The 25,805-nt window shown below is 40.5% G+C and overlaps 1 protein-coding gene across 1 annotated transcript in view; it reads left to right on the top strand.

Moving 5' to 3' along the window:
- The window catches only part of Pdgfd (platelet derived growth factor D), a gene marked incomplete at its 5' end in the record, with an annotated part of 103,127 nt that overhangs the window by 42,846 nt on the left and 34,476 nt on the right, over positions 1–25,805 (top strand). The window contains 3 exons of the mRNA XM_050130248.1: positions 14,869–14,931; positions 16,777–16,821; positions 19,375–19,573. Of these exons, the coding sequence (XP_049986205.1) occupies positions 14,869–14,931; positions 16,777–16,821; positions 19,375–19,573 (307 nt within the window). The remainder of the gene's footprint in view (positions 1–14,868; positions 14,932–16,776; positions 16,822–19,374; positions 19,574–25,805) is intronic.

Here is a 25,805-nt window from a genome sequence, read left to right as displayed (position 1 = left end):
TAAAACAACAGAAAGATCAAGAAGCCCCGAGAGAAGCACAAGAATCAGAGAGCTAGCTACTTATTTACACATTCAAGAGTGTAGTTAGTCTTTTCTTTGGGCTGCCAACCAGCTTCCCGATAAAATCCAGAGACTTATTATTATGAAAGTTCAGTCTTAACTTAGGTTTATTCTACTAGTACTTTTAATTTAGTTTAACCTATTTCTATTCATCTACATTTTGCCTCAAGGACTTTTACCTTTCTTTCATTCTGTATGCCCTACTTTCCTGCTTCCTCTGTGTCTGTCTCACCAGCCCCTGGTGTCTCTTTTCCTTTCTTCCTTTGAGCATAAATTCTTCTTCCTACTTAACTCTCCCTACCTGGAAGTTCTGCCTATACCTCCTCCCTCACTATTGACCATTCAGCTTTTTATTAGACCATTCAGGTGAATTAAGCAGGGAAGGTAAACACATCTTTGTGTAATTAAACAAATATTCTGCAACATAAACAAATGCAACACATTTTTCCATAGTTAAGCGAATTCAACTAATCTTTACATAGTTAAAAAATAGACTGCAACAAAGGAGTCCCATGAAAGTAGTAAACTGATAGCTATGATTTAAACACAGAGGACCTCATGCAGATTTGTGAAGGCCTTGTTCATGCTGATTCCACCTCTGTGAGTTTTGATGAGCTGATTTAAAAGGCTTTGTTTTCCTGGTGTACTCCATCCCCTCTAGCTTTTACACTCTTTCTTTTTCCTATTCCACGGGCTTCCTTGAGCTTTGACAGGAGAAATTTGATGGAGCTTTGTGTTCCAAGGTCACACACACTCTCTCTCTATGTAATGAGTGGCTGTGGGTCTCTATTTTTCCCATATGCTGCAGGAGGAACCTTCTCTGATAATGGCTAAATAAGGCATGGATCTATGAGATTGCAGAATATCATTAGGAGTCATTATCACGACTTTTTGTTAAGAGCAGTAGCATTTAGCATTTCCCTGGGTCTCGGGGGCTATACAGTCTCTAGTTCTTGGTAACCCAAGCAATGTCTGGCATGGTATCCATTTACTGTAGTGGATCTTAAATCAAATCAGATGTCATTTGGTTGCTTCTATAAGCTTTGTGCCAACATTTCCCCAGCTATTTTGCAAGCAGGACAGCATTGTAGAGTGAAGGTTTTATGGCTGGGTTGGTGTTTATGTTTTACTTTTGTTAGCCTGCAGAGCACTTTCTGTACCAAAGGCACAAGAACAAGGGGGTGAAGATTCCCTGTAGGCACCAGCCTTACCTCTCCTGTTCAATGAGTTGTGTGGGTGTTGTCTTCAACAATGGGGCCTTGTTTTCTGTATATGGAGAACAACCTATATTCTTAGCAAGAGCATGTGTTGTTTCCCATGGGACCCCTTTGGCCAACAGCTCAATAGGATGCAATCCAGTCGTGGCACTGTAAGCTTTGTTTGATGACAAAAGATGGCCAGATGGGACTTTTTCTTCCCCATTTATTTGAAGACTTCCTTATAATTGCCTTTATAAATTTTAGGTTTCCACTGTACTAGGTTTCCATACTGCCCATCAAATATCTCTCAATTCTAGCTGTCTTTCTTTGCATTCCCTTCCTCAATACCTTCCATCATCTCCCCTCCTGATACTCCCATTCCTGTCCGCATCCCACCCTAAGTCGACCCATAAGATCTATTCTATTTCCTTATCCCAGGGAGATCCAAATGTATCCCTAGTCCCTTCTTCTATAGCTAAACTCTCTGGATCTGCAGAATGTAGCGTGGTTATCATTTACTTAACAGCTATCCACTTATGAGTGAACACATACCATATGTGTCTTTCTGGGTCTGGCCTATTTCACTCAAGATGACTTTTTTCTAGTTTCACCCATTTGCCTATACATTTATTCTAATTTTAACACTTTAGTAATATCTCATTGTGTAAACATACCACATTTTTCTTTATCCACTCTTCTGTTGAAGGACACTGAAGTTAATCCTAATTCCTGGCTTTTGTGAATATAGCAACAATGAACACATTTGAGCAAATGTCCTTGTGGTAGAGTGAAGGGTCTTTTGGATATGTGCCCAAGAGTGGTATAGATGTATCTTGAGGTAGATCAATTCCCATCTTTCTGAAGAACTGCCACACTGAATTCTACAGTGGCTGTACAAGTTTGCACTCCCACCAGCAATGACTGAGCATTCCCCTTATTCCACATCCTTTCCAGAATGAGTTGTCAGTTATGTTATTGATTTTAGCCATTCAGATGGGAAGAAAACGGAATCTCAAAGTAGTTTTGATTTGTATTTCCCTAATGGCTAAGGACTTTGCACATTTCATTCAGAGTTTCTCAACCATTTGAGATTTCTCTATTGAGAATTCTCTGTTTAGATTTGCACTCCCGTTTCTGATTGGATTTTTTGTTTGTATAGCTCATTTCTTGAGATTGTTATATATTTTGGATATTAGTCCTCTGTCAGATGTCAGAAATCTTTTCTCATTATATAGGTAGCCATTTTGTACAATTGGACTTACTGAAGCTTTTCAGTTTCATGAGGTCCCATTTACCAATTGTTGATCTTAGTGCCTGCACTATCTGTATTCTGTTCAAAAAGTCTTCTCCTGTATCAGGCTATTCCCCACTTTCTCTTCCATTAGGTTCAGTATATCTGGATTTCTGTTGAGGTCTTTGATTCATTGGAAGTTGAGCTTAGTAAGGGATATAAGTTTGGATCTATTTACATTTTTCTACATTCAGACATCCATTTTGACCAACAACATTTGTTGGAGATTCTATCTTTTTTCCACTGTGTATTTCTGACTTTTTCAAAAATCAGGTATCCATAGGTTTGTGGATTTATGTCTGGGCCTTTATTTCAATTCTATTGATAAACATCTCTGTGTACATATCAATATCATGTTGTTTTTATTACAACTTAATAACTGTAGTACAACTTAAAATTGGTGGTGGTGACTCCTCCAGCAGTTCCTTTATTAGTCATAATTGTTTTAGCTTTCTGTTCTTGTTTGTACATGCAGGTGTGCATGTATGTATGTGTTTCCATATGAAGCTGAGAATTGTCCTTTCAAGATCTGTGAAGAATTGTGCTGGAATTTTGATGAGAATTGCATTGAATCTGTAGATTTCTTTTGGTAGGATTGTCATTTTTCATATGTTAATACTGATCCATGAACATGGGAGATCTGATGTAGGAGTGTCATGTATCAATCTGTTGATTTCATTGGTTAATTAAATAAAGAAACTGCTTGCCCTGCTAGGTTAAAACATAGGTGGGAGGAGTAAACAGGAGGAAGAGGAAGTGAGGTAAGCCTCCTCAAACAGACTCAGACAGCTCTGCTCTGGAGCAGAGACGCCATGCTCAGCTCTCCCGGGTAGACGCGAGATAGCTCTGCTCTCAGAGAGACACATGCGATGAAGCTCTGACTCAGGATGGATGTAGGCTAGAATCTTCCCGGTAAGCGCACCTTGGGGTGCTTACACACATTATTAGAAATGGGCTAGTCCAGGTGCGAGAGTTAGCCGAGAAGAGGCTAGATATAATGGGCAAGCAGTGTTTAAAAGAATACAATTTGTGTGTTGTTATTTCGGGCATAAGCTAGCCAGGCGGCTGGGGTGCTGGGGACGCAGCCCCGCCACTCCTATTTCTACAGAGATCTTTCTATCTTTTAATATTTTCTTCAATTTCTTTCTTCAACAACTTGAAAATTTTAACATACAATTCTTTCAGTTGCTTGATTACAATTACCCAAAGTTTTTTTTTTTAATTTTTATTTCATGTGTATAAGTGTTTTTCCTGCATGTGTGTCGGTATGACACTTGCATACTTGGTGCCCATAGAAGCCAGTCAAGAGTGTCATATCCCTGCAAAATGAGTTACAGACAGTTGTGAACTGCCATGATGGTACTAGGAATCCAACCTAGATCCTCTAGAAGAACAACCAGTGCTCTTAAGAACTGCACCATTTTTGTGGCTTTCCAGTGGTTGATCTTAATAGAAAAGAATTGTTCACAAATTTTCATCTTTACTAGCTTCTCAGCAACACATCATAGAGAGATCTCTAATAGGATTTGCTTGGTGTGAACTAAATTTTCTCTGGTCATTTGTTTGGGGGAGAAAAGAAAAAAGACATTCCAGAAACAATTACCAAAGTTGTATTTTTATGTTTTGCAGTTTTCTGCATAACCCCTTTAAATTTCTGTCATTTCAAAAGTGCATGCATTAGTGAACTTTTCTGACAGTCTACTGGAGCATGATTAATAAAGAGCCCAGAGACAGAAATTGGGGGTCAACCTGAAGGTCAGAAAACAAAGCAGCCAGCCACGGGCTCTTACCTCTACCTCAATCTGAAATGGTGATCCTGCTTCCAGGAATCTCAGAATGAGACTGTGTCTGTCAGCTTTCTCCTCCCTGTTTATATTTCTCTCTAGAACTAGAGTTAAAGGCATGCACTGCCCGATTTCTATGGTATTTTAGTGTGGCTACTGGGATTAAAGATGTATGTTGTCACTGCCTGCCCTGGAGGCTGACCAGTGTGCTGTTTTACTCTCTGATCTTCAGGCAAGCTATATTTGTTAAAAAACAAATAAAATATCCCTATAGTCTACCTCTTCTATTCCAGTATCATTATGTTTTCAGTTCATGGTACAAAATGAGTAACTGCAGATTTTTTGTTTTGTTTGTTTCTGATTTGGGTAAATAATTTGCCTTGTGTCTGCAAGCTCACCTGGATATCTCAGATCTCATGTGTTGTCTCATAGCTTCCTCCAACTTACTGACTACGCATTTCTTAGAACTCTTAAGTATCATGTTTTATTAAATTCCAGAGGTAAATTAAGATTTTCTGCCTTTAAATGACAGTCTTTAATTTTTATTAATATTATTCTCAACTTTCGGTATGCCCTATATTAAATGTCTTTGACTCAGGGATGGAAAGATGAATCAACAGTTTAGAGTGGTTGGTACTCTTGAAGAGGACCTGAGTTTAGTTCCCACACCCCCGTCAGGTGACTTGTAACCATCTGTAACTTTAGCTTCAGGTCATCAGACAGCCACTTCTGGTCTCTGAGGGTACTTGTCCACATGGTCACATATACACTAAAACATAGATACATAAATGAAAATAAACAAATCTTTAAAAAAATACTTGCCTGTAACAACTGTCCTTCCTTCTCATATTATTTTTAGAAGTGATTCATTGATGATTAGTCAAAGTATGCTCCAAGAAAGGATGCTTGTTGGATCAGAGCTTGTTGTTTCTGTGAGCTTAGCATTTGCTTTATCCACCCCTGCAGACGCTGCTGTATTATCAGTTCTGCATGTAGAATTTTGGCTTCCTGACAGAAACTCAAGTGCTGTAGGATCAAAAGGCTTTGTTATAAAATATCTCCCCTGTGGAGTGATCTTATTCCTCTGCCTTCCAGGTTTAAAAATATTTGACTTTCCTGCAGTAGGTCATGAGAAGAGCACACAGTGCTATGAGTGGGCAGGGAATTCATTGGAGGGATAATGTTGAGAGTCTAATTGTTAGTTCTTGGCTCATGGATTCCAACAACCCTTTAGTGTATCTTTCTAATTGCAGAGGAAACACTTCAAAGCAATAACTCAATCAAGAAGCAAAACTTTGATGAGCAAAGATATTTATTTTCTTCCTCTGCAGGGTGAGCATAAAAGAGCAGACGAAAGAAAAGTATTCAAGATGATGAAAAATATTCTATGAAATGTCTTCTCAAACTTCCCTAGTGGAAGTTTTCCTTAAGTTAAAGGTTGTTTTAGTTACAAGCTTTGAGAAAATATAAGTAACTGCATATGTTGTGTGGCGGTAGTGAATATATTCGTCTAGCAATGTGTAGTCAATGGCTCATGTGCTCACACCCAACTTAGGATGAAAATGGCCAACTATTCTGAGTGAGATGGGACCTGCTGAACACTCCAGATTTGGAATATAGGCATGGCAAAAGCTGTCTTCAAAACAGAAGTCCCCAGCTCTGCTCTAAAGGGGTAGGAGAAGAATCCATTTTGGACATTCCTTGAAGGTGCTTAGTAGCATGAGTTCTAATGAGTCAGGTACTGGGGAAAATGCTGGGAGTCAGAGTGATGAAGGAGCAAAACCACAGCCACCTTACCTCTCAACTTCCCTGCCAAAAAGAGAGTGAGTTCCTTTCTCCTCCTGCCTTAGCACTTCCTCTCTCTGCCCAGCCATATCACTTCCTGTCTGTCTGTCTGTCTGTCTGTCTGTCTGTCTGTCTGTCTGTCCTGTCTGTCTGCACAAACCTCCAGACCTCTATGGTCTAGCTCCGCCCCCTGATCTTCAGGTAAGCTTTATTTGTACAAACAAGATATCAACACAATACTCTGTAATTGAATGTGTGACAAGCTCACTCTGCTGAGTGGAGCATTTGTTCACTTGTAAGCCTTCTGCTTTCTTTCTCAGATGAATGCAAAGGAACAAATATCAAAGGCTAAGTTATCTCAAGAATCCCTTCCATAAATGGAAACCCCCCCCCCATTGTGCCATTTTCTTTAGTAGCAAAGATAGCTCTTGAAAACTTGTATTATCACTTGCTTGATTTGCTTTAAATCTGCAGGTAAAATGTTTTCAGAGCCTAACTAGTCAATAGCTTCTAGTCCTAATTTAATGGCTAATTCCATGTTTTATGACTGTTCTTTACTGTAAAGGGGAGGGGTGCTCACAAGTGTGTGTGCATACACCTGGAGAGGCCCTAAATTGATGATGAAGTATAGCTGATTCTCAAGACATCGTTTGTCTTGCATTAGAGGTCATTGTGGTGCATTCTACAACTCTTCTTCGCATAATATCCTGTACCAGGCTTTCTCTTTCGGGCCACCTCCCAAATCGTGACATGGAGATTTATTAGTTTTGTATGCTCGACCTGGCTTAGGCTTGTTTCTGACTATCTCTCTTAGTTTGAATTAACTTTTTTTCTTTTTGCCTCGGACCTCTTTCTTTCTTTCTTTCTTCCTTTCTTTCTTCCTTTCTTTCTTTTTTGTTAATTTTCTTTTCTTCTATATATTCTTGTATCTCCTGGCTGACAGCTGGTTGACTGACTGAGGGTGTCTCCCTCATTCTCTTCTCTCTTCTTCCTCTCTCATTCTTCCTAGCCTAGATTTCTCCTCCTATTTATTCTCTCTCCCTCCCTGCTCCACCTATCCTTTTCCTGCCTAGCTATTGGCTGTTCCACTCTTTATTAGATCTATCAGACTCCTTAGGCAGGTAAGGTGAAACAAAGGCAACACATCTTTACATAATTAAACATACAATCTTACATCATTAAACAAATACAACATAAAAAACATAACACACCTCTACACAGTTAAAGTAATATTCCACAGCATAAACAAATGTAACACACCTTTGCCTAATTAAAACAATACTCCACAACAATAATATATTTAGTAATTTACTAAATGGTTATTATCTTCCAACAGGGAAACCAGGAATGAAAACTTGAAAGATATAATTTAATAGCAGATAAGACTTAAAGGATGAATGATCAGGCATCTCCTAATCAATATTTTTCTCTTATATTGCTGTATTAAAGTTTTATCATTTTGACAAGACCACTCTGGCCTACAAAACTAGTTCCAGGACAGCCAGTGCTACACACACACACATACACACACACACACAAACCTTGTCTGAAAAAAATATCATTTTGTTATTAAAACCAGATGTTTGTAATGAAATGTTATGAAATTTTGTGACATATGAACAAAAAGAAGAAAGCAGACCATCTACCATTCATGGTTAACTAATATCAGTGCCATTGTAAATGTGTATTTTAGGTCTGCTTCAGTCAGACACCTATACATTTTTCTATCAAAAGTACATGGTATCAAAACTGACCATCTATTGTCTTTGGATCTATGATTTCATTTTAATTTTATAGATATTAATTATTTGTACTTATCCATTTACCCTTATGCTTGTAATTTTGTTTTGATATCTTTTGGATTTACAGATCTTCTACAGATACAGTTTATATGTTTTATGTTTTTCAAGTTTGACTTTTGTGGTTGGAAATTTTGCTTCTAGGACTGGTTGAGAAGATGCGTTTTACTAACTCTGATAACCTGACTTCCATCCCTGAGGTCTATGGTGAAAGGAGAGCACTGGCTCTGACCTCTACACCTAGATGAGGGTATATGCAACTGCACACACATGCATAGACACACAAACGCATGTACAAACATGCATGCACATGCACAAATATACATACACACAAAGAAAGCAATAAATATAAGTAAAATTTCAAATGAAATATTGCTTCTTTACTGCATTGATATAAAATACTTATCTGTATTTAAGATTTCAGTTCTATGTATCTCTACAATTCTTTCCTCATATAAATCAAACTCTATTTACTGTGCTATTTAAAACTGAGTATCAGAGTATCATGTTTGCTTTTTAAATTAACCCAAAGAGTGAAAGGCAGGGGATGTGGGAATATGCCACCGATGTGCTTTTTTAACAAAATATAACAATAAACTTTTAAACATGAGGGAATGAGCTAAGAAAAAATACTATATTAAATGAAATGAATTGTTCTTGTTATATGAAAGCAATGTAGATTGCAATGCCTGTGATTGTAGAGTGATTTATAATATAGTTTGAGCTGAGAAGAGCAGATGACTACAGATACACTGTAGTTCCTTGGAGTCTAACTCTGACACTTGATGGGGAGGTATGATGTGTGTCACATTCAGCTCTCTGAGCTCAAGTTTTTCATCTCGAGAAAAGTCATTTTCTCCCTACAGTAAGGTTCCCATCACACCCGTGTGGCAATCCCCTGAACAGATTGGGGGAACAAAGCGACCAAGCCATGGGCTTCCCCCATTCTGTGATGACTACTGCAGCTCAGAACAGACGATAAGGAAACAGATCTCAATATACACCAGATCCCAGGAGTTAGGAAATGGTTATCTCTGCCCAGGATAGGACATGGCTGTTAAAGTGTTTGCATGAGTGTGTTTTAACAAAGAGCAGAAATATAATTTTTTTTTTAGACACTAGGGCTTTTTGATACATTTCAAATGCTTGCTCAGTGTTTGTTCTATTTCAGTATCACTTGAGGTGACATCGAGGGCACTGCTCTGGTAAGAACACTCATAAAAAGCAGTGTGTTTTATCTAAACTATCATGATGTTGTTTAAATCATAGAATCCGTGCTCATACCTGTCAGAGAGCAAGCTGCCTGTTTTCTGCTGCTCGGTTCTAAGTATCTAAGTATCTAGAAGCCAGGAAAACAGGAGCCCTTGAGGTTGAGTATAAAATAAAAGACTGTGGTCTCTCCATTCTAGTTAATAAAGTCATCAGCAAAGAAATTCCAGACATTCCTTACAATATCACAAAATTAAATGGGTTGACAGGGCAGACCACGAGTGACCTGGAGTGAAGATGTGTTTAAGGAGCCCAAGGATATTCTCTAAAGTCTGATATTTCGGCAGACAGCTAACTGCTGAAGAGCCAGCACCAGGACCATTTGAGGGAGGTTCTGCCAGGCAGAGAAAACAGCATCCAATTAAGGAGAAAGAAACTCAACCTCAAGGCTCTCTAAAGGACCCTAAAAAGCCATTGTTGACATAATGGAGTCATTGAGAAAAGCCAAACACCAAGTCAGAGAAGACAAAGCAATGACGTCATACAGGCAGAAGACACAGGTACTTCCTGCAAAGCAGGCAAGCTGCACTGAATATCTTGAGTGGAAGACTGCAAGGATTTGATGCAATTACAGCACCCTGCTGGCTGCCACCAGAACATGAATATTCAAGTAGGAGTGTCAGGCAGTCCAGAGGCTTGCCTAGTATTTTGGACTTGATGGGGTGGCTTAGTAGAGGAGATGAACATTGATCACACAAGTTACATCTCCCCCTTAGGCCAAGATTCATCTTTCAGGTCTAAAACTTCAGAGGTTTGGTGCCTTGTTCCCATAAAGGACGCTGTTCCCTTTTATAAACTCATTTTCAACATCTCACTTATAAATGATGGCAACTTAATACAGAAATTAGCTTTTCTTAAATGTCAACTTATCTGTAATGAATTCTTTTATCAATTGTTCCTTTTACGGTCTCTGACTGGAATTCTGGAGCTCACACAGTGAACAACATGGGAATTCTTCGCGTCACATTTGTCTCCGCTAGTAGCCCTCACCAGCCAGAGCTGAGAAAGAAGTCTCAGGGGAAGCCTCAACTCAGAGGCAGCCAATCAACAGGTGCCCCCTTAGCCTTCTGCTAGCCCAGCAGTTGACCACTGTCTCCTGAAAGTCAAAGATAGCTTTCCCTACCCTGACAATGGAAAGTCCCTAACCAAGAGAGCCACCCACCAGTCAACACCAGACTAATCTCTCCTCCCTGGAATTCCCCTAACCTGGCTTAAAACGGGGCCTGCAAGCCTCTCAGGGTCACTATTTAGCACCCAAACTTGTTGGCAGCTGTTTATTGATAAAAACACTCGTACTGACTGCATAAGTGACTGGGGTTTTTTGTGGGATTTCTCGTGGACCCTAACAGTATTATGTCAATTCTAACGATTCAAACCCAGATCCCGGTTTATGTATGACAGGTAGACGATTTATCCACTGAGCATCTCCCTAACCAACAAAATGCATGAGTGTCTATATAAGAAAACAAATTGGAATCATGGAATTCATTAAGTCCTGCCATCCTCTGGAAGAAGACTTCAGAGATGCACACACCTCACTCCTCTTTCTGTTCTTGTGTCCATCTTTCTACCCCACCCCTTTCTCTGGCTTCACTCAAAGGCAGCTACATCCCAGAACCTGTCACATGTCTCCCTCAGTTATATATGACCCATTGATTTTTTTTGTAAATTTTTAGCAATGAAGAAATTGGGCTAATAAATCCTAAAACTATTTCTAGTTCTGAAATTTTAAAAAGCCATTCTGGATTTCACACTGCTCCTCTAACTCATCCCTTAATTATTGTCTTCTTTGAGGAGAAAGTTCCCTAATCCGTCTCAAGTTTCAGTCTCTGGTGAGATGGATCACCTAAAGAAAGCTTCCTCTGACTGCTCTCACCTGTACGTTGTGTACAGATCTCAGACACCAAGTTCAACTTTTTGGACTTCTCTGGGAACTACTTACCATTCAAGATTCCAGGTCTTTTGACATGGAAATTTTTTCATCCTACCTCCTTCTTTTTATGTTATGTACAGAAACATTTTTTTAAATTTTTATTGAGCTCTGCTTCCCTTTCTTCCTTTCCCCTCCCCTTAAACCCCCTCCCAAGGTCCCCATGCTCCTAATTTTCTCATGAGATCTTGTCTTTTTCTATTTCCCATGTAGATTAGATCTATATATGTCAAGGAGCATTTAAGTTGTTTCCAGGTTCTGGCTATGACAAACAATGTTGCTATGAACATAGTTGAGCACATGTCCTTGTGGGACAAATGAGCATTCTTTGGGATATACCCAAAAGTTGTATTACTGGGTCTTAGGGAAGGTTGTTTCCTAATTTTCTGAGAAATCACCAGACTGACATCCAGCTTTCACTCCCACCAGCAATGCAGAAGTGTTCCCTTTACCCCACAACCTCTCCAGCATAAGTTGTCATTAGTGTTTTTGATCATGGCCATTCTTACAGGTGTAAGATGAAATTTCAGAGTTGTTTTGATTTGCATTTCTCTGATGACTAAAGATGTAGAACATTTCTTTAAGTGTCTTTCAGCCATTTTGGAGTCATCTGTTGAGAGTTTTCTGTTTAGGTCTGTACTCCATTTTTTAAATTGAATTATGTGTTCTTTTGATGACCAATTTCTTGAGTTCTTTGTATATTTGGAGATCAGACCTCTGTCTGATGTGGGGTTAGTGAAGATCTTTTCCCACTCTGTAGGCTACTGTTTTGTCTTGTTGACAGTGTCCTTTGCTTTACAGAAGTATTTTAGTTTCAGGAGGTCCCATTTATTAATTGTTTTTCTCAGTGTCTGTACTTCTAGGGTTATATTTAGGAAGTGGTCTCCTGTAACAATGCGTTCTAGTGTACTTCCCACTTTCTCTTCTATAAGAGGTCTTTGATCCCTTTGGACTTGAGTTTTGTGTATGGTGATAGATACAGATCTATTTTTATTCTTCTACATGTTGGTATCCAGTTATGCCAGCATGATTTGTTAAATATGCTTTCTTTTTCCCATTAGATATGTTTTGCTTCTTTGTCAAAAATCTGGTGATTGAAGATGTATGGATTAATATCCGGGTCTTCAATTTGGTTCCATTGGTCCTCCTGTCTGTTTTTATGCCAATATCAGGCTGTTTTCAGTACTGTAGCTGTAATGGATTAATTAAAAATGCTGCAGATCCCCAGATCCCACGTGGCTGCAGTGGCAGAAACTCTGTAGGTCCCCGCGTAGAGCAGGCAGCTGGCTGCAGAGCAGTCTGTCCCAGGCAGGGACAGTGTAGGAGACCATGCCACCATGCCTCAGGTCTCTGAAGGTGGCTGGTCTCAGGCAGTGGGCAAGAGACAGATGGATAGGCACGCCGTGCAGAGTGGGGCTGGATATTTATTTAGTGGGTTATGGAAGGGAAGGGGAGAAGATGAAGAACAGAAAGAGGGAGAGAGAGGGGGGGGGAGAAGGGGAGAAGGGGAGAAGTAGGGAGAGGCAGAAGCTGCCTCTCAGAGAAAAAGATGGAAAAGGAAGAGACTCATGCTGCAGGCTGCAAGCAGGAAGGAATATCTGCCTGACTCAGCAGATGGGGAGGGAGTTGGCATGGCTTGTCTCTTAAAGAGACAGAACTGATAATTACAGTAGCTCGGTAGGAGAGTTTGAAGTCAGGGATGGTGATGCCTCCAGAAGTTCTTTTATTGTACAAGATTGTTTTGGCTATCCTGGGATTTCTGCTTTTCCATATGAAGTTGAGTGTTGTTCTTTTGAGGTCTGTGAAGAATTTTGATGTCATCCCAACTTCTTTCCAGTTACAGTTGTCTGCCACCTTCAGTGTTATATGAGCAGAGATTTATCAGAGAACTCAAATGAGTTTAGTGATTTCAAAGTCCTTGAGGGAAGAAATGGTGTTTTCTTATGAGTCAGCCTCACTTTAGAGGATACACTCCAATGAAGTGGGAAATTAGTAGATGTTACTCACACAAGTGAAGGGAAACTGCTCATGAGATCATGTGTTGGGCAGTTTGCTTTCTGGGTGACAATGTGTAGTCAGACCTTTGACAGTTGGGGGCCTAATGTGAGTTTCTTATGCCACCTGGGGGTTAACTGATATAGTTTTCCAGCCTCTGCACTTCCTGTGTCAAGGTGTGATTTCTCCTTCTCACACAGGCTGTCACTGTCTTGTCACCTGCCCTTGGGCCCTTGCTGGAAGCCTAATAAACAGGGCTGCCCTGTTTGAGACTTTTGGGACTTCCAAAACTTTGAACTAAATAACTCTTGTTTCTCTGTTAAGGACTCAGATTAGAATATGTGGTTATAATGAAAAAAACCATGCTTACAGACCTGGCAGTGTATTCTTCCACAAAACCCCTCGCCTTTCACCCAGTGCCCTCTGCTTATCTGCTTCTAAGAGGTTCCTGTAAGCCCCAGTCTGCCTTTGTTTGGATACATCATCCTACTATAGGTCTTTCTGATCCCTATATTCACATCTCACATTTTTTGCTGTTTCTTTCTTTTCATTCACTGAGGTTGGATTAAAGGATAATCAAAAGCCTACCTCATAGGTGATCCAGTTCTCTTTAGGTGAGCAGCGGACATTTCCTTCAATGCCAACTTTTATAACAGAAATTAATTTCATTATGACCGATCAAAAGATACACTTTCATGTCTCCAAGATGCAAATGAAATTTAGACCTGATTCTCAGCTCTCATTCAATAAGCACACTTAAGCAAATAAGGTTTTGGCTTAAGTCACTGAATATGTCTTAGGATCATCACAAAATGCCTCAGACTCAACTCAGTCTTCAGTCTGGAAAATTACCAGGATGACTTATTTTCGCTGAAACAAGAAGCTTCCTATGACATGTAGAAATGGTAGGCTCAACTCTCCTTCCCAGTGTGTGTGTGTGTGTGTGTGTGTGTGTGTGTGTGTGTGTGTGTATGTGTGTGTGGTGTGCTAGTGCTGGAGGAATTAATGTGAAAGCAGCATGCAAATGGAAGCTAAGTTTGTCTCTGGGGAGAATTCTTTCTGTGGATGCGGTAGCTATCACAAATCCTCTTAGGCTTGTCAGAGATGACTTTCTTAGGCTGGCTCTTTTTTCTGCCTGTTTTCATTCCCCCTGCAGTGGTCTTCCCCCTGCCATTCTTCCTGACATTTGTTAATGGAGTCCCAGACAGCCTCTAAGGTTAATCTTTGAAAAGATCCTTGCTGCTGAGGACTGGCTTAGCAGGCAGAACTGAACTTGATTTAGAGCCTAGTTTAAACCAAACGCACACCCAGAATGACAATAATTATTCTTTCTCTGTATTAAGCTCTTATTAAATGCCAATTATAATTGCATAATTACTACAGTCAATTCCTGAAACAGTTCTGCTATTTAAACACCCCAGCCAATTACAGATGAAGAAGGGAAGAATTAGAGGCTGAGAAGGTCACTCGAGGTCACACACCAACTGATGGCCACATTGAATTTGAACTTCTGTCTGTGCATTTCCTGTTTCTCCCATATTTACATGACAGTGTTGGCACAGCTCTCCATGTTTGGAATGGAAGGGGCTCTTGGGGGCAGATGCTTCATAGAAATGGTGATCCGCTTGTTAATAATGTAGCCCTGGTCTTGTTTCCACTTCATTGGAACAACATTCGGAAGGCTAAGATGTTGCAGCCTTGGGTAGGGAATTGAGCAGAGGGGTGACTTACTCACAGATGTGTCTTTACCTTCCAGGAAGATTTCCAACCTGAAGCGGCGTCAGAGACCAATTGGGAATCAGTCACAGGCCCTATCTCTGTGAGTAATTTATGATTCTGTTGCCAGTGAACGAACTGTTAGATGAGCTCAGATAAGCCTCAGAGGAACCCCAACTGCATTAAGAACTCTGGCTTGACTGCAGTCCAAATCCCAGACAGTTTGAGCACCTCTGTTTCTTTCAGGCACAGCCCCATTGGCTCCTTTTTAACATTTGCATTTTCAAGAGTCTTTTTCAGGCTGGGAAGCTCTCAGTGTTTACAGTAAGATGACTTAAGTGAAAATCAGCCATGCACAGTTCTCTGACTGGGACATAACACATCTCATCCTGCAGCTGTAAAACAGTTCATGACTCATTCTATTGCTGCAAACTTAGTCATTTCTCAGGATGCTGGCCCCTTGTCTGCTTTGCATGGGAAGAACAGATCTTACCTTCACCAATCCTGCATGTAGAACTTATGACATATTAAAATATGAGATAATAAAGTCAAGCCTCTCTCAGCCAGGTCTAAGCATGGTAAGCGAGTACCTGTAGTTCGAACACAGTACCATCTGGCTGAGTCAGTGATCCTTGAAGAAGAGGAAGTAAAAAGATTGTAAGAGCCAGAGGTCAAAAAGAGTAATTTTCAGGCATGATAAGATAGTTACAAACATGAATCAACAGTAGCTGGGATTGCATGCACAAGGCCTGCACAAGGTCAATCCACACAAAATCTCTCCTCAGCTGAGGAGCAGTTGGTGGCTTCTGGAGATCAGGGAATTAGTTCTCTTAAGGCACCTGCATGGCTTCTCATAGAGTCGATTGTGCTGCACCTGAGACTATACAGGCAGCACTAAGGGACTTGGTAGGGACTTTCCCTCCCATGAAATTGGGAGGGAAAGTGCTGAGGAAATAGTGAAGGAATTTGAAGAGAAGGGATGGGGAAGGAATAAAATTTAAAGTAAATTTAATTCAATTAACATTTTAATTTATCCTCATAAATAAATAAGAGACTCTCAGTGAGACCACATCCTATACATGTATGATATTATCAAAAAGTTAAAACCAATAGTGCACTAGGGGACTAGATAGGAAGAAAACTGAGGATCGGATGTTGGTGTTCTGTATCTCACATGCTCTGTGCTTAGCTCAGTTGAGGCAACTCTGTCAGGTGGAGAACATCAAAACGAGGAGGGCATCATGGAGACATTCCTCAGGCTAAGTAGGAAAGCAGGGCACCTATCAGCCTGTGCCTAATGACAGCGGCTGCACACCAGAGGGGCTTTGGAAGCCAGAGCCGAGGCTGAAGAACACACCAGCTTCTTTTCCGTCTTACTCATAGTGGCTCAGGGTGGTCTCATTCTTCCTGTCTCAGTGCAGAGCCAAGCAGTTTACATGGCCCTTACCTAATTAAGCATAATCCAGGCTTTAAACAGAGGGGAGACTGGCTTATCCCTTTGGAAGATTTGGCAAAGTTCAGCCCTGGTCAATATTTACTGGAAACTTCTGGTTTGAGTTCTGGGACTTTAATCTTATTGGAAGAGCATGAGAACCAAAAGTGTTCTGTTTGTTGTTTCATTTAATTTTCCTTAGTATACAGCGAGAATGACTTTCCAGGCTACGTATTATACACACATTGTGTGTTTTGCTCTCATCCTCTCCCACCACTCTCTTTTGTCCTTCCCCTTTGCTGTCCCCGGCCTCTATGAAAATGTTGTTTTTTAGATCTATTAAGAGCAGTATGATGGATTACTAGAACAACTATCAATTTCTATGTCAACTATATTTTGTTTTGTTAAAACTAGTTCAGAGGTTATTTTTATGCAACAGGCATGCTTTTATGGCAATTTTAATTTAATTAACATTTTAATTTAATGTTCTTATTTGTCTTTATAAATTTATAACAGAAGCTCAATGAAACCAAATGCATGGTGCAGTTGAAGGAGATACATGTAAGTGGCTCTCTCAAATTTTTAAAAAATGTTCACTTCAGAAACAAAAAAAAATCTTGTAGATTCATTATGTGTTCTTAATTATTATTCTGTGTCTCCCAAATCCCTACATAGAATGTGGAAAACAGCCAAGAATCTCATTCAGAGGACCAAGTGTTAATTTTACCTGTGGTTTGAATTTTTCCTCCAGCTCAGTGTTAGAGGAGATATTGTTGTCTCCATTCACCCCAACTCCATTTCAGGACTGAGAGTCCCTTAAGAGCTCATTCTCCGAGAAAGGTCTGGGTACACAGCAACACTCCAGGCGTTGTTGAGAGTCATCTGAGAATGCTTATTGCATCCACTTTTCCCAGAGCTAGAATAAGAAGCTTTGACTTCTATGTAAATGGTTTGATTGACATTCCTACTTTTATTTCAAAGCTTTAAATGCTACAAATCTCATTTTGATTTGTGGGATATTAGACCCGCACTGTGATATAAGGCTAATTGTGTGGTGAGTATGAACCACTGGGGATGGAGCAAATGATTATCCATACAGGGGAAATGGAGATTTGAAATTATAGTCTGATTTGTAAGTGTCATATGCCCATAGCATGTGAATAGCAAGAGAGTTGTAGAAGACAAAATCAAGTGTCTCTATCAGAGTTCAGCTCATGTCACACACACACACACACACACACACACACACACACACATTTAATGTAAAGAACTACATTGTCAACAACTGAAGGAAACAGGAGTTAGGTTGTTGCTTCCACCGTTAAGAGCAACTGTTGTTCTTGCAGAGGACCCAGGTTCAGCTCTCTGTAACCACTGTGGTGGTTGATGACCAATTAGCTCCAGTTCCAAGGACTCTACAACATTTTCTGACTTTTGTGGTCACCAGGCATGTATGTGGTACATATTAATACACTCATGCTTTGTAAAAAACTCATCTCATATTCTTAAAGTAAATAAATATAAGGTATTAAAAAAGAACTGAAGAAACCAATATGTCTGCAACTGGATGAAGGTGTATTATCATCAGCAAGATGAGTATCGAGGGTGTCTTTATCAAACTGTTAACATATCCCTCTTATGTTGTGCATGACAAATACCAAGTGACCAGATAACCAATTGCTTGTATATACCTCTGTGGCCTTGTAAGCAGGTGACGAAAGTACCGTGGTAAGAGAAAGAATGAGAATATCTCCTTATTTTGATGGGGCTAACTAAAAGTGGACATATTCATCAACCTATCTCCTGCCCCACTGCACTTCCCAATTCCCACATTATCCCTAATCCTCCTACAAAGCACAAAAAGAAACTGCTCCTAAGTCACACCAGTGATAGGTGATTTCATTGGACTCCATAATTTCACCAACAAGGATGCAGTCCTCTGAAAGTGTGGATCATGAAGTCTTATGAACAGACCTATGAAGTGTAGGTGGCTGAATAGGGAAGAATCTGAGAACATGGGAGCATCCATGTGTAGCTGGAGGCTCTGAAGCATGGGCTATTTCTATTTCTTACAGTTCCATTCTAAGAAGACAAGTTTTCACAAATTTCACTTTCCTTTAATGATAGGAAATATTTATATTTACCCGTGGGGAGATCTTAGTTGCTTGGTAGTTTCTTTAAAGATGTTTGGATGATCATTTGAGGCCGTGTTATTTTTATTTCTCTATTAATGGGTCATGAATTTTCACAGAGATGTTCGACTCATGGCTCATTTACCTCAAGATTGTACAAGAGTTAGTTGTGTTTACAAACTAAGTAGGAACGTTTTATTTCTGGAAAAATACATATAATCCTTTTCTCTTCTTTCAAAGACACTGTATTCACCATTTAAATAATATTCTGAGGCTCTTTAAATGACAACTGGGGTCATTGTTAAGCTATAGCAGGCCTTTCACATTTTCTCTTTCAATATGCTTCCCATGTGAACCTTGCTCTCTTCAGAGAGTCAGTTTCAGGGCTAATGATCTTGTTGATGGTAAATAAGTTGGCTAAAGTGCCAGATTTTATTAGAATATCTCCAGAGTGTGATCAAATTCATCTCAGACCACATCTGCAACAGGAAGTATTGTGGAAGTGGGGCACAGAAGCTCAGCATGAAAGAACAGATCATACCGTCGTAAATTGCTTTAAAGGAACTCAGAGTTTATTAGTAGTAGTTAATTACTATGAATGATCTGGATTAGGAACCAAGAAATCAGATGTCAAATTTTATATTCTACTTACCCTGTATCTTTTGAAATGATCACAGCTCAGATGAGTAGAAAGTTTTATGACAATTACGTGTCATATTGCCATGTTATGATATTTTAATGATATATTGTACTGCAGAAAGCAACTCTTCCTTAAGTATAGTTGTATGTCTTGGAACCCACAAGACTATACAGTAACTGTACAGCTGATAGACCAATAGGCAAACTCACAGGAAGTGTAGGCATTCTATTCTGAGCCCTGACGGGGTACTGAGGCTGGCACTCAAGGCCCCCGATATGTGTGATTGTTGTATTTCTTGCAATGGTCCCTTTCTAAGTACATTAAGCTGTGTGTCACTCTTAGGGGGTGTCCTATCACTCTTCATCAGTAACGGACCCGACGCTCACTGCTGATGCTCTGGACAAAACAATTGCAGAATTTGATACTGTAGAAGATCTGCTTAAGCACTTCAATCCAGAGTCTTGGCAAGATGATCTAGAAAATTTGTATCTGGACACCCCTCATTATAGAGGCAGATCATACCATGACCGGAAGTCCAAAGGTAAGAATCAGAGTCTTGGAGGCTCTTCATCAGTAAGAGTGTTGCGAATAATAATAAGAATCTGTGGTGTCAGTTCACTGTCACATCTATCTGTCACAGCACTTTCAAACTAAGTTGTGTGTTTGGGCCAAACTATTGTTTGTATATGACTAAAAAAGATCGACCACAACTTGAAGACCTTATCAAAAGTATCTGTGGCCTAGACAAATGGTTCAGGAGGTGAAAAGCTTGCTTCACAAACATCAGGACCCAAGTTTAGATCATCTGTACCCTGAAAAAAAGTACATACCTGCAATCCCAGTCCTGGGGAAACAGAGACCAGCAGATCTCTGGGCTCACCACCGGTCAGCAGATGTAGCCCCAAAATAGTGAGAAACTCTACCTCAAAAAATTAAAATTATACTTTAAAAAATGAGTTAGAAAGTGATTGAGAAAGATCCCTGGCATCAAACTCTGACATCCACATGCACGTTCATATATGTCGGCATACACAGATGCACATGCACAAAAGTACACATGCATATATATGACACACAGCAGACATAAGATATCTCGGCTAGCTTCCTATATCTTAGCAGGTAAAACCTGATTTTACAGTGGAAGAAGCCAAAGTCAGGAACTGTGTGTGTGGATCACATGCTGGAAGCTGTGTGGTTAGATGACAATGGAGAAGAAATGAGCTTCCCGGCCTCTGGCTTATACCAGAATTGCCCTTGTGATCAACTGCTGTGCTCTCTCGACAGCTGTCATTGTTGGCTTGGTGTGGGATTGCCAGTGTTGGAGCCAGAGAGCTGCTGTGAACAGTGTGAACAGCAAGGTCTCAGTCGGTGGACCAGTTCAGTTCTATCCATTCAACATTGGCTTGCTTAAACATACATTGCATGCATGTTGGCCATACCCTCCTACCTCATCCTCCCCTTCCCATACCCCCCCCTGCCCGCCTATTGACCCTCTAGTCCTCAGGAAGTTGCTTTTTTCTGTTTATAGAATCTTGCATAACTATATGCCGTCTAGAAACCAACAATGAAAAGAAAATGTGCATCTCTGAGATTTAACAATTAAGTTAACGCGATTATCTGCAGTCACATGCATTTTTCTGTGGCTGATAATGTTCATTTTTATCCTTATCTACTAAGTGCTAGGCACCTGTGTGACTTGTAGGCTGATAAGAAAAGAGTCCCAAAAGAGAATAAGAATTTACGGGATTATTTGAAAGCATATCTGAGCACATTTTATTGTAAGTTTGATGGGGAAAATAAACAAAGACAGAGAGAAAGGAATGTTTATACAGAAAATTTGAGGACAAATAATAATTCTAACACTTTCAAAATTAGTTATATTTATCACACAGAAGACTGACATAATTAGAAAGAATGTGTGCTTAGGTGTGTAATTCTAGGAATCAGAGAACAACATGGCTACCTCTAGTCAAATTCCTTGCTTTATTTGGTAAGATTTGTTTAAGTTTTGCTAACAAATCTCATAGGGTTTATGTCACATATATCTGAAGGTGTTCAGGCAAGACATGGCCTGTTTCCCACACTGTGTAATGTCAAGGATGTTTCCAGACTCTGAGTCCCGGATGCTCCCACACAACCTATGAGAATGCTGAGCCCCAATGACCAATTCCTAAACTTCCATCAGGGTTTTCTGCTCCTGACTTAGGTCATAAATCTTACAAACAAAGCTTACTCGGTGGAGGTGGAGGAAGGACAGAACTAAAGAGGAGCAGGCACCCTGCTGTTATAGAGATGCAAACATCCTCAGGGCTCAGACTGGATTCACTTCACAGATGGCATTGGTTTATTTAAGGTGTTACTGCATTTGGTGGGTCTCCACTAGTCAACACTTAAGGAAGTACAATAGATCTGGGACTTGAAAAGCCCAGCAGAAAACATTTTGAAAACATGGTCTCAGACACAGAATCAGTAGCGTTGGACCCTGCCTCCAGGCTTTTCAGGGCCTCTTCCCTGCAAACAGTAAAATCCTTTCATCCCAGCCAGGCACATCTCTGTGATGAGGCCAGTCTGGTCCTCAGAGTGAGTTCCAGGACAGCCAGGGCTACACAAAGAAACACTGTCTCTGGACTAGGGGAAGGGTAAGGGCTGGGGGGAGGGGAGGGAGAAGGGGTATTAGATATCACTAATCCTGAGCTTTTTTTTTTTTTCCTGAAGATTATGTTGTATGGGAGACAGGAGACCTGGATTCAAATCCTAAGTTTATATGTTTTTTCTTTCTTCTTTTTTTCTTAAATCACTGATCTTCTATCTCTCATTCCTGTTGGGACCTATCAGCTGCTTGTGAGGAGGGCTATTCAGGGAACCCTAAAGAGCCCCAACAATTTGACACTTAGCTAGCTGTACTAACTTTCCATTCTGAAATATGTATGCATCACTTCCTTGGTGAACCTATGTTGTCCCTTACCCCGTCCCTGCTGTATCCAAAGTTATGAGTACTTGAGAAACATAACAACAAATACAAAGAAAGCTTTGTGGTTTCTTTAACGGAATAAGCAATCCCAGGACCTTGTAGAATCTTTACTTTGCACGAATCAATAATTTTATGGGGTGTATTATCAAATACAGCTGCCTAGCCCCAATTCAGACATGTTGCCCCAGAATCTCTAAGGGCAGAGATGGACACTGATGACTCTGAGGTGTCCTGAAAGCCACCATGAAGAGAGCATTGGGTCCATGTCTCTAATGTGCATTTCATATATGATTGGATAACTGATGAATTTTTGAGGTCCTGAGGATTATACTCGGGGCCTTGTACACATCTAACAAGTGTTCTGCCTCTAGCTCTCCCTTGCCTTTCAGCCCAGTGTTTTTCTAAAATCTGTAGAAGTCCACCCGTAGACAGACTGTCACTTTGCTAAGAAAGCTTTTACTTACAGAAATAGCTGACCTTTGGTGAGCTCCCAAGGTCAGCTATTTCTGTAAGTAAAAGCTTTCTGGACTGTGACTGAAACAGCATGGGATAAAACCGGACTCTCTGATCATGGCGAACAATGAGGACTGATGAGAAGCCAAGGTCAATGGCAAGGGGTTTTGATCCTACTTCATGTTCTGGCTTGATGGGAGCCTACCCAGTTTGGATGTTCACCTTCCTAGACATGGACGGAGGGGGGAGGACCTTGGACTTTCCACAGGACAGGGAACCATGACTGCTCTTTGGATAGGAGAGGGAGGGGGAGAGGAGTGGGGGGAGGGGGAGAAGAGAGGGGGGAGGGGGAGAAGAGTGGGGGAGGGGAGGGAAATGGGAGGCTGGGAGGAGGCGGATACTTTTTTTTTTCTTATTCTCAATAAAATAAAAAAAAGGAAAAAAAAATAGCTGACCTTGCCAGAGCAGTCAAGGCAGTGTTCTACTTGACATTTGTTGCAAAGGAATTGGCATTTGTCTCCCCTGTTGGTTTAGGTTCCATTCCCTGGCCTCCTGTATAAAACAGCCCAATGGTGGACTCACCCATACCTTTCATTTACCCTTACCAAGTCAGCACTGGCCTGCATTGAATGAACATCTGGTCTAATTGTGTGTCTGCAGACCACAGAGGAAGGGGAAGGCAGGTTTATTATTTCAGAATGTGTTTTCTGCCTCTAGAACTTAAAATACAAGCCCAGGGCTCATGTCGTGATGTCCAAGGGAGGATCAGTGACTAAGACGTGAACACAGAAAAGCAGCCATGGGGTGCTGACCCCCTCTTTTGAGATAAAACCAAGAAATCCCCCCACTCTCACAGGAAATGTGTTTATGATATTGTGTAGGAAAAGAACTAGAATTTCTTTTTGTCTCAAGGTGGTGGGTGCTATATATGGGCCTTGTGGATGCTAGGCAAGCACGCTTCCTGAGTTACGTTGTTCAACCCCCCTTTTTACTTCTTATGTTGAGATAGGAGCTCACAGAATTTCCCAGGCTAGCCTTAATGTCACTCTGTAACCCAGGAACACCTCAATATTAAAACCTCCTGACTCAGCACCTCCCATAGCGGGGACTAAAGGATGGTGCAATCGGTCTCAGTACTTTTCATTGTTGACTCATCAAGAACCTTTTCTTTTCTTCCTGTTGTCACAGGAATCAAAAGTGGCATTTCCCATGGTTCTAAGGAGCAAGAGTCATGGAAACTAGAATGTAAACAGGGAAAGAACACAATGTAATAGAGTATGACAAGGAAGCATCTGAAGCTAAGAACTCACATAGTAGTGAATCAGAACTCTGTGTGTGTGTGTGTGTGTGTGTGTGTGAAAATACGGTGTCACTTTGTTGCCAGGCCACCCTAAAACTGACAATATTCTTCCTGCTTCAGCTTCCCCAGTTTTGGGATCACAGTTGTGAGCCACCATACCTGGAACAAAAACAGTTAATATTTTGAAATCCAATGTTATGATTTACTTCTACTTTCTCTGGTGTTGGGGGCAGTAGGTGAACATGACGGAGAGGAAATCTGGGGTCGGTAGTAACTTTGTTCAAGCCAGGAGCGCCATAGAGGTTCACCCTCCAGTTTCCAGGGGGGATAAGCTCAAACTCTGGCTAAACAAGGTTGCAGCAAATATAAGAAGTTAATATTCTCAACCTTCAGTTTCCCAAGGTAGTATAGGAGGAGTAGTACGTCTAATTGAAATCTATAGATGACAAAGGCTCCAAGGCCCAACTTTTGGTCTATAATATCTGTCTTATACTTCCAACATCACAGATGCCCAGAAATTAAAGAGAAAAAGTCTTCTCTAATTCAAGTTTCATTTACTTTTTCTAATAGTTATGCAAATGAGTGTAGCAAAATTAGGTAGATTATGTGGATGTTCCTGTGAGCAGCTGCTTGGTACTATCTACCTCACTGCGTGACCACTATGGTCTAACTGAAGCTCAACTATGATTATTTTAAATGGTGTAACTGTGAAGTTAGGTGCAATGTGTATTCCTTTAAACTCATAGAATGAAGTTAGACATTTCTGAATTAGAAGTAATCAGTCCTAGGTTATACTAAATTTAGATGTTGAATACAAGGATACTTGTGGAGGTTAGCAATGCGAATGAGAGCTAGCTCCTTGCTTCTTTCAGAATAATAACGCAATGTCACTGCAATGCCCAAAACACAGTGGCAAAAGGAAAGCCTGCCCACAAATGTAAATGCTGTAATAAAATAATAAAGAACAGCTGTGGTAAACACACTTGCCTAGAGTGTGCAAGGACCTGAGTTCAGTCTCTAGCAACACAAACGCGCTTGCGCTCACAAACACACTGAATGGGGGAGTATAAAATATTAGCAAATGTGTTGGACTGCTCCAGATTAGCAGCTATGAATTGCTAATAAAGTCTGCTCCTCTCCAGAGGATTGGCCAACTGTGCATGTGCATGCCACCAAGGCCCCTCCCTCCCAGTACTTTAACATTGAGTGCAGCAGACCCTTGGCATTCGGTTCATCACAAACAACACGGTGTGAAATATACGACTTCTAAACACCCTAACTGGCTAGTTATGGTAACCTTGGAGTGGTTCCCAACAGTTTCTGAGGATCTAATATCAGTTCTGTTCATTTTTCATAACATTGTGCTCAAATCTCAGAAACATCTGACATTGATTTTTAAAGTAAGGTAAATAATGGGCACAGGAAGCTGAAAATCACATGTAATGAATGTGTCACATCATGAAGTTCCCAAATGTACTGAGGTAGTGAATATTTGAGAAACCAAGTGCTTATAGCTTTCTCTAGATGTTTATTTAATCCCTGGGTGAAACACTGGGCCAGCCAGGCTTGAGATGGTCGTTTCTGCAGCCTTCTGGGTAAATTGGGCACTCAAAGGCACTAGAGACCGAATACCGCAATAGATTTTCTGTTCTAACAAGTCACTTCTTGAAACAGGGTAAACACCAACCAGATAAAAGTTGTCGCAGTATAAAAAGTGTTTGTCCTCAAATCTGAAATATAGGGGAAAAAAGAAGAAGAATGCTGTGGATTAAAATAAAAAGAGACTTTGGAGCCATGTGAATCTGTGATACAATTGAAATTCAAATCTTTTTTTTTTAAATATAATTATTTAAAATCGCTTCTTAAGTATAACCCCAGCAGCACAGACACTAAGGGCAACATTGAATAAATGGGACCTACTAAAGCTGAGAAGCTTCTGTAAAGCAAAGGACACTGTCACTAAGACAAAAAGGCAACCCACTGACTGGGAGAAGATCTTCACCAACCTTACAACAGACAAAGGCCTGATCTCCAAAATATATAGAGAAC

The sequence above is a fragment of the Alexandromys fortis genome, unplaced genomic scaffold, assembly GCF_014885135.2.
Source record: "Alexandromys fortis isolate MF-2015 unplaced genomic scaffold, M_Fortis_MF-2015_v1.1 scaffold_311, whole genome shotgun sequence".
NCBI classification, from domain to species: domain Eukaryota; kingdom Metazoa; phylum Chordata; class Mammalia; order Rodentia; family Cricetidae; genus Alexandromys; species Alexandromys fortis.
This window is presented reverse-complemented; position numbering and strand designations above follow the sequence as displayed.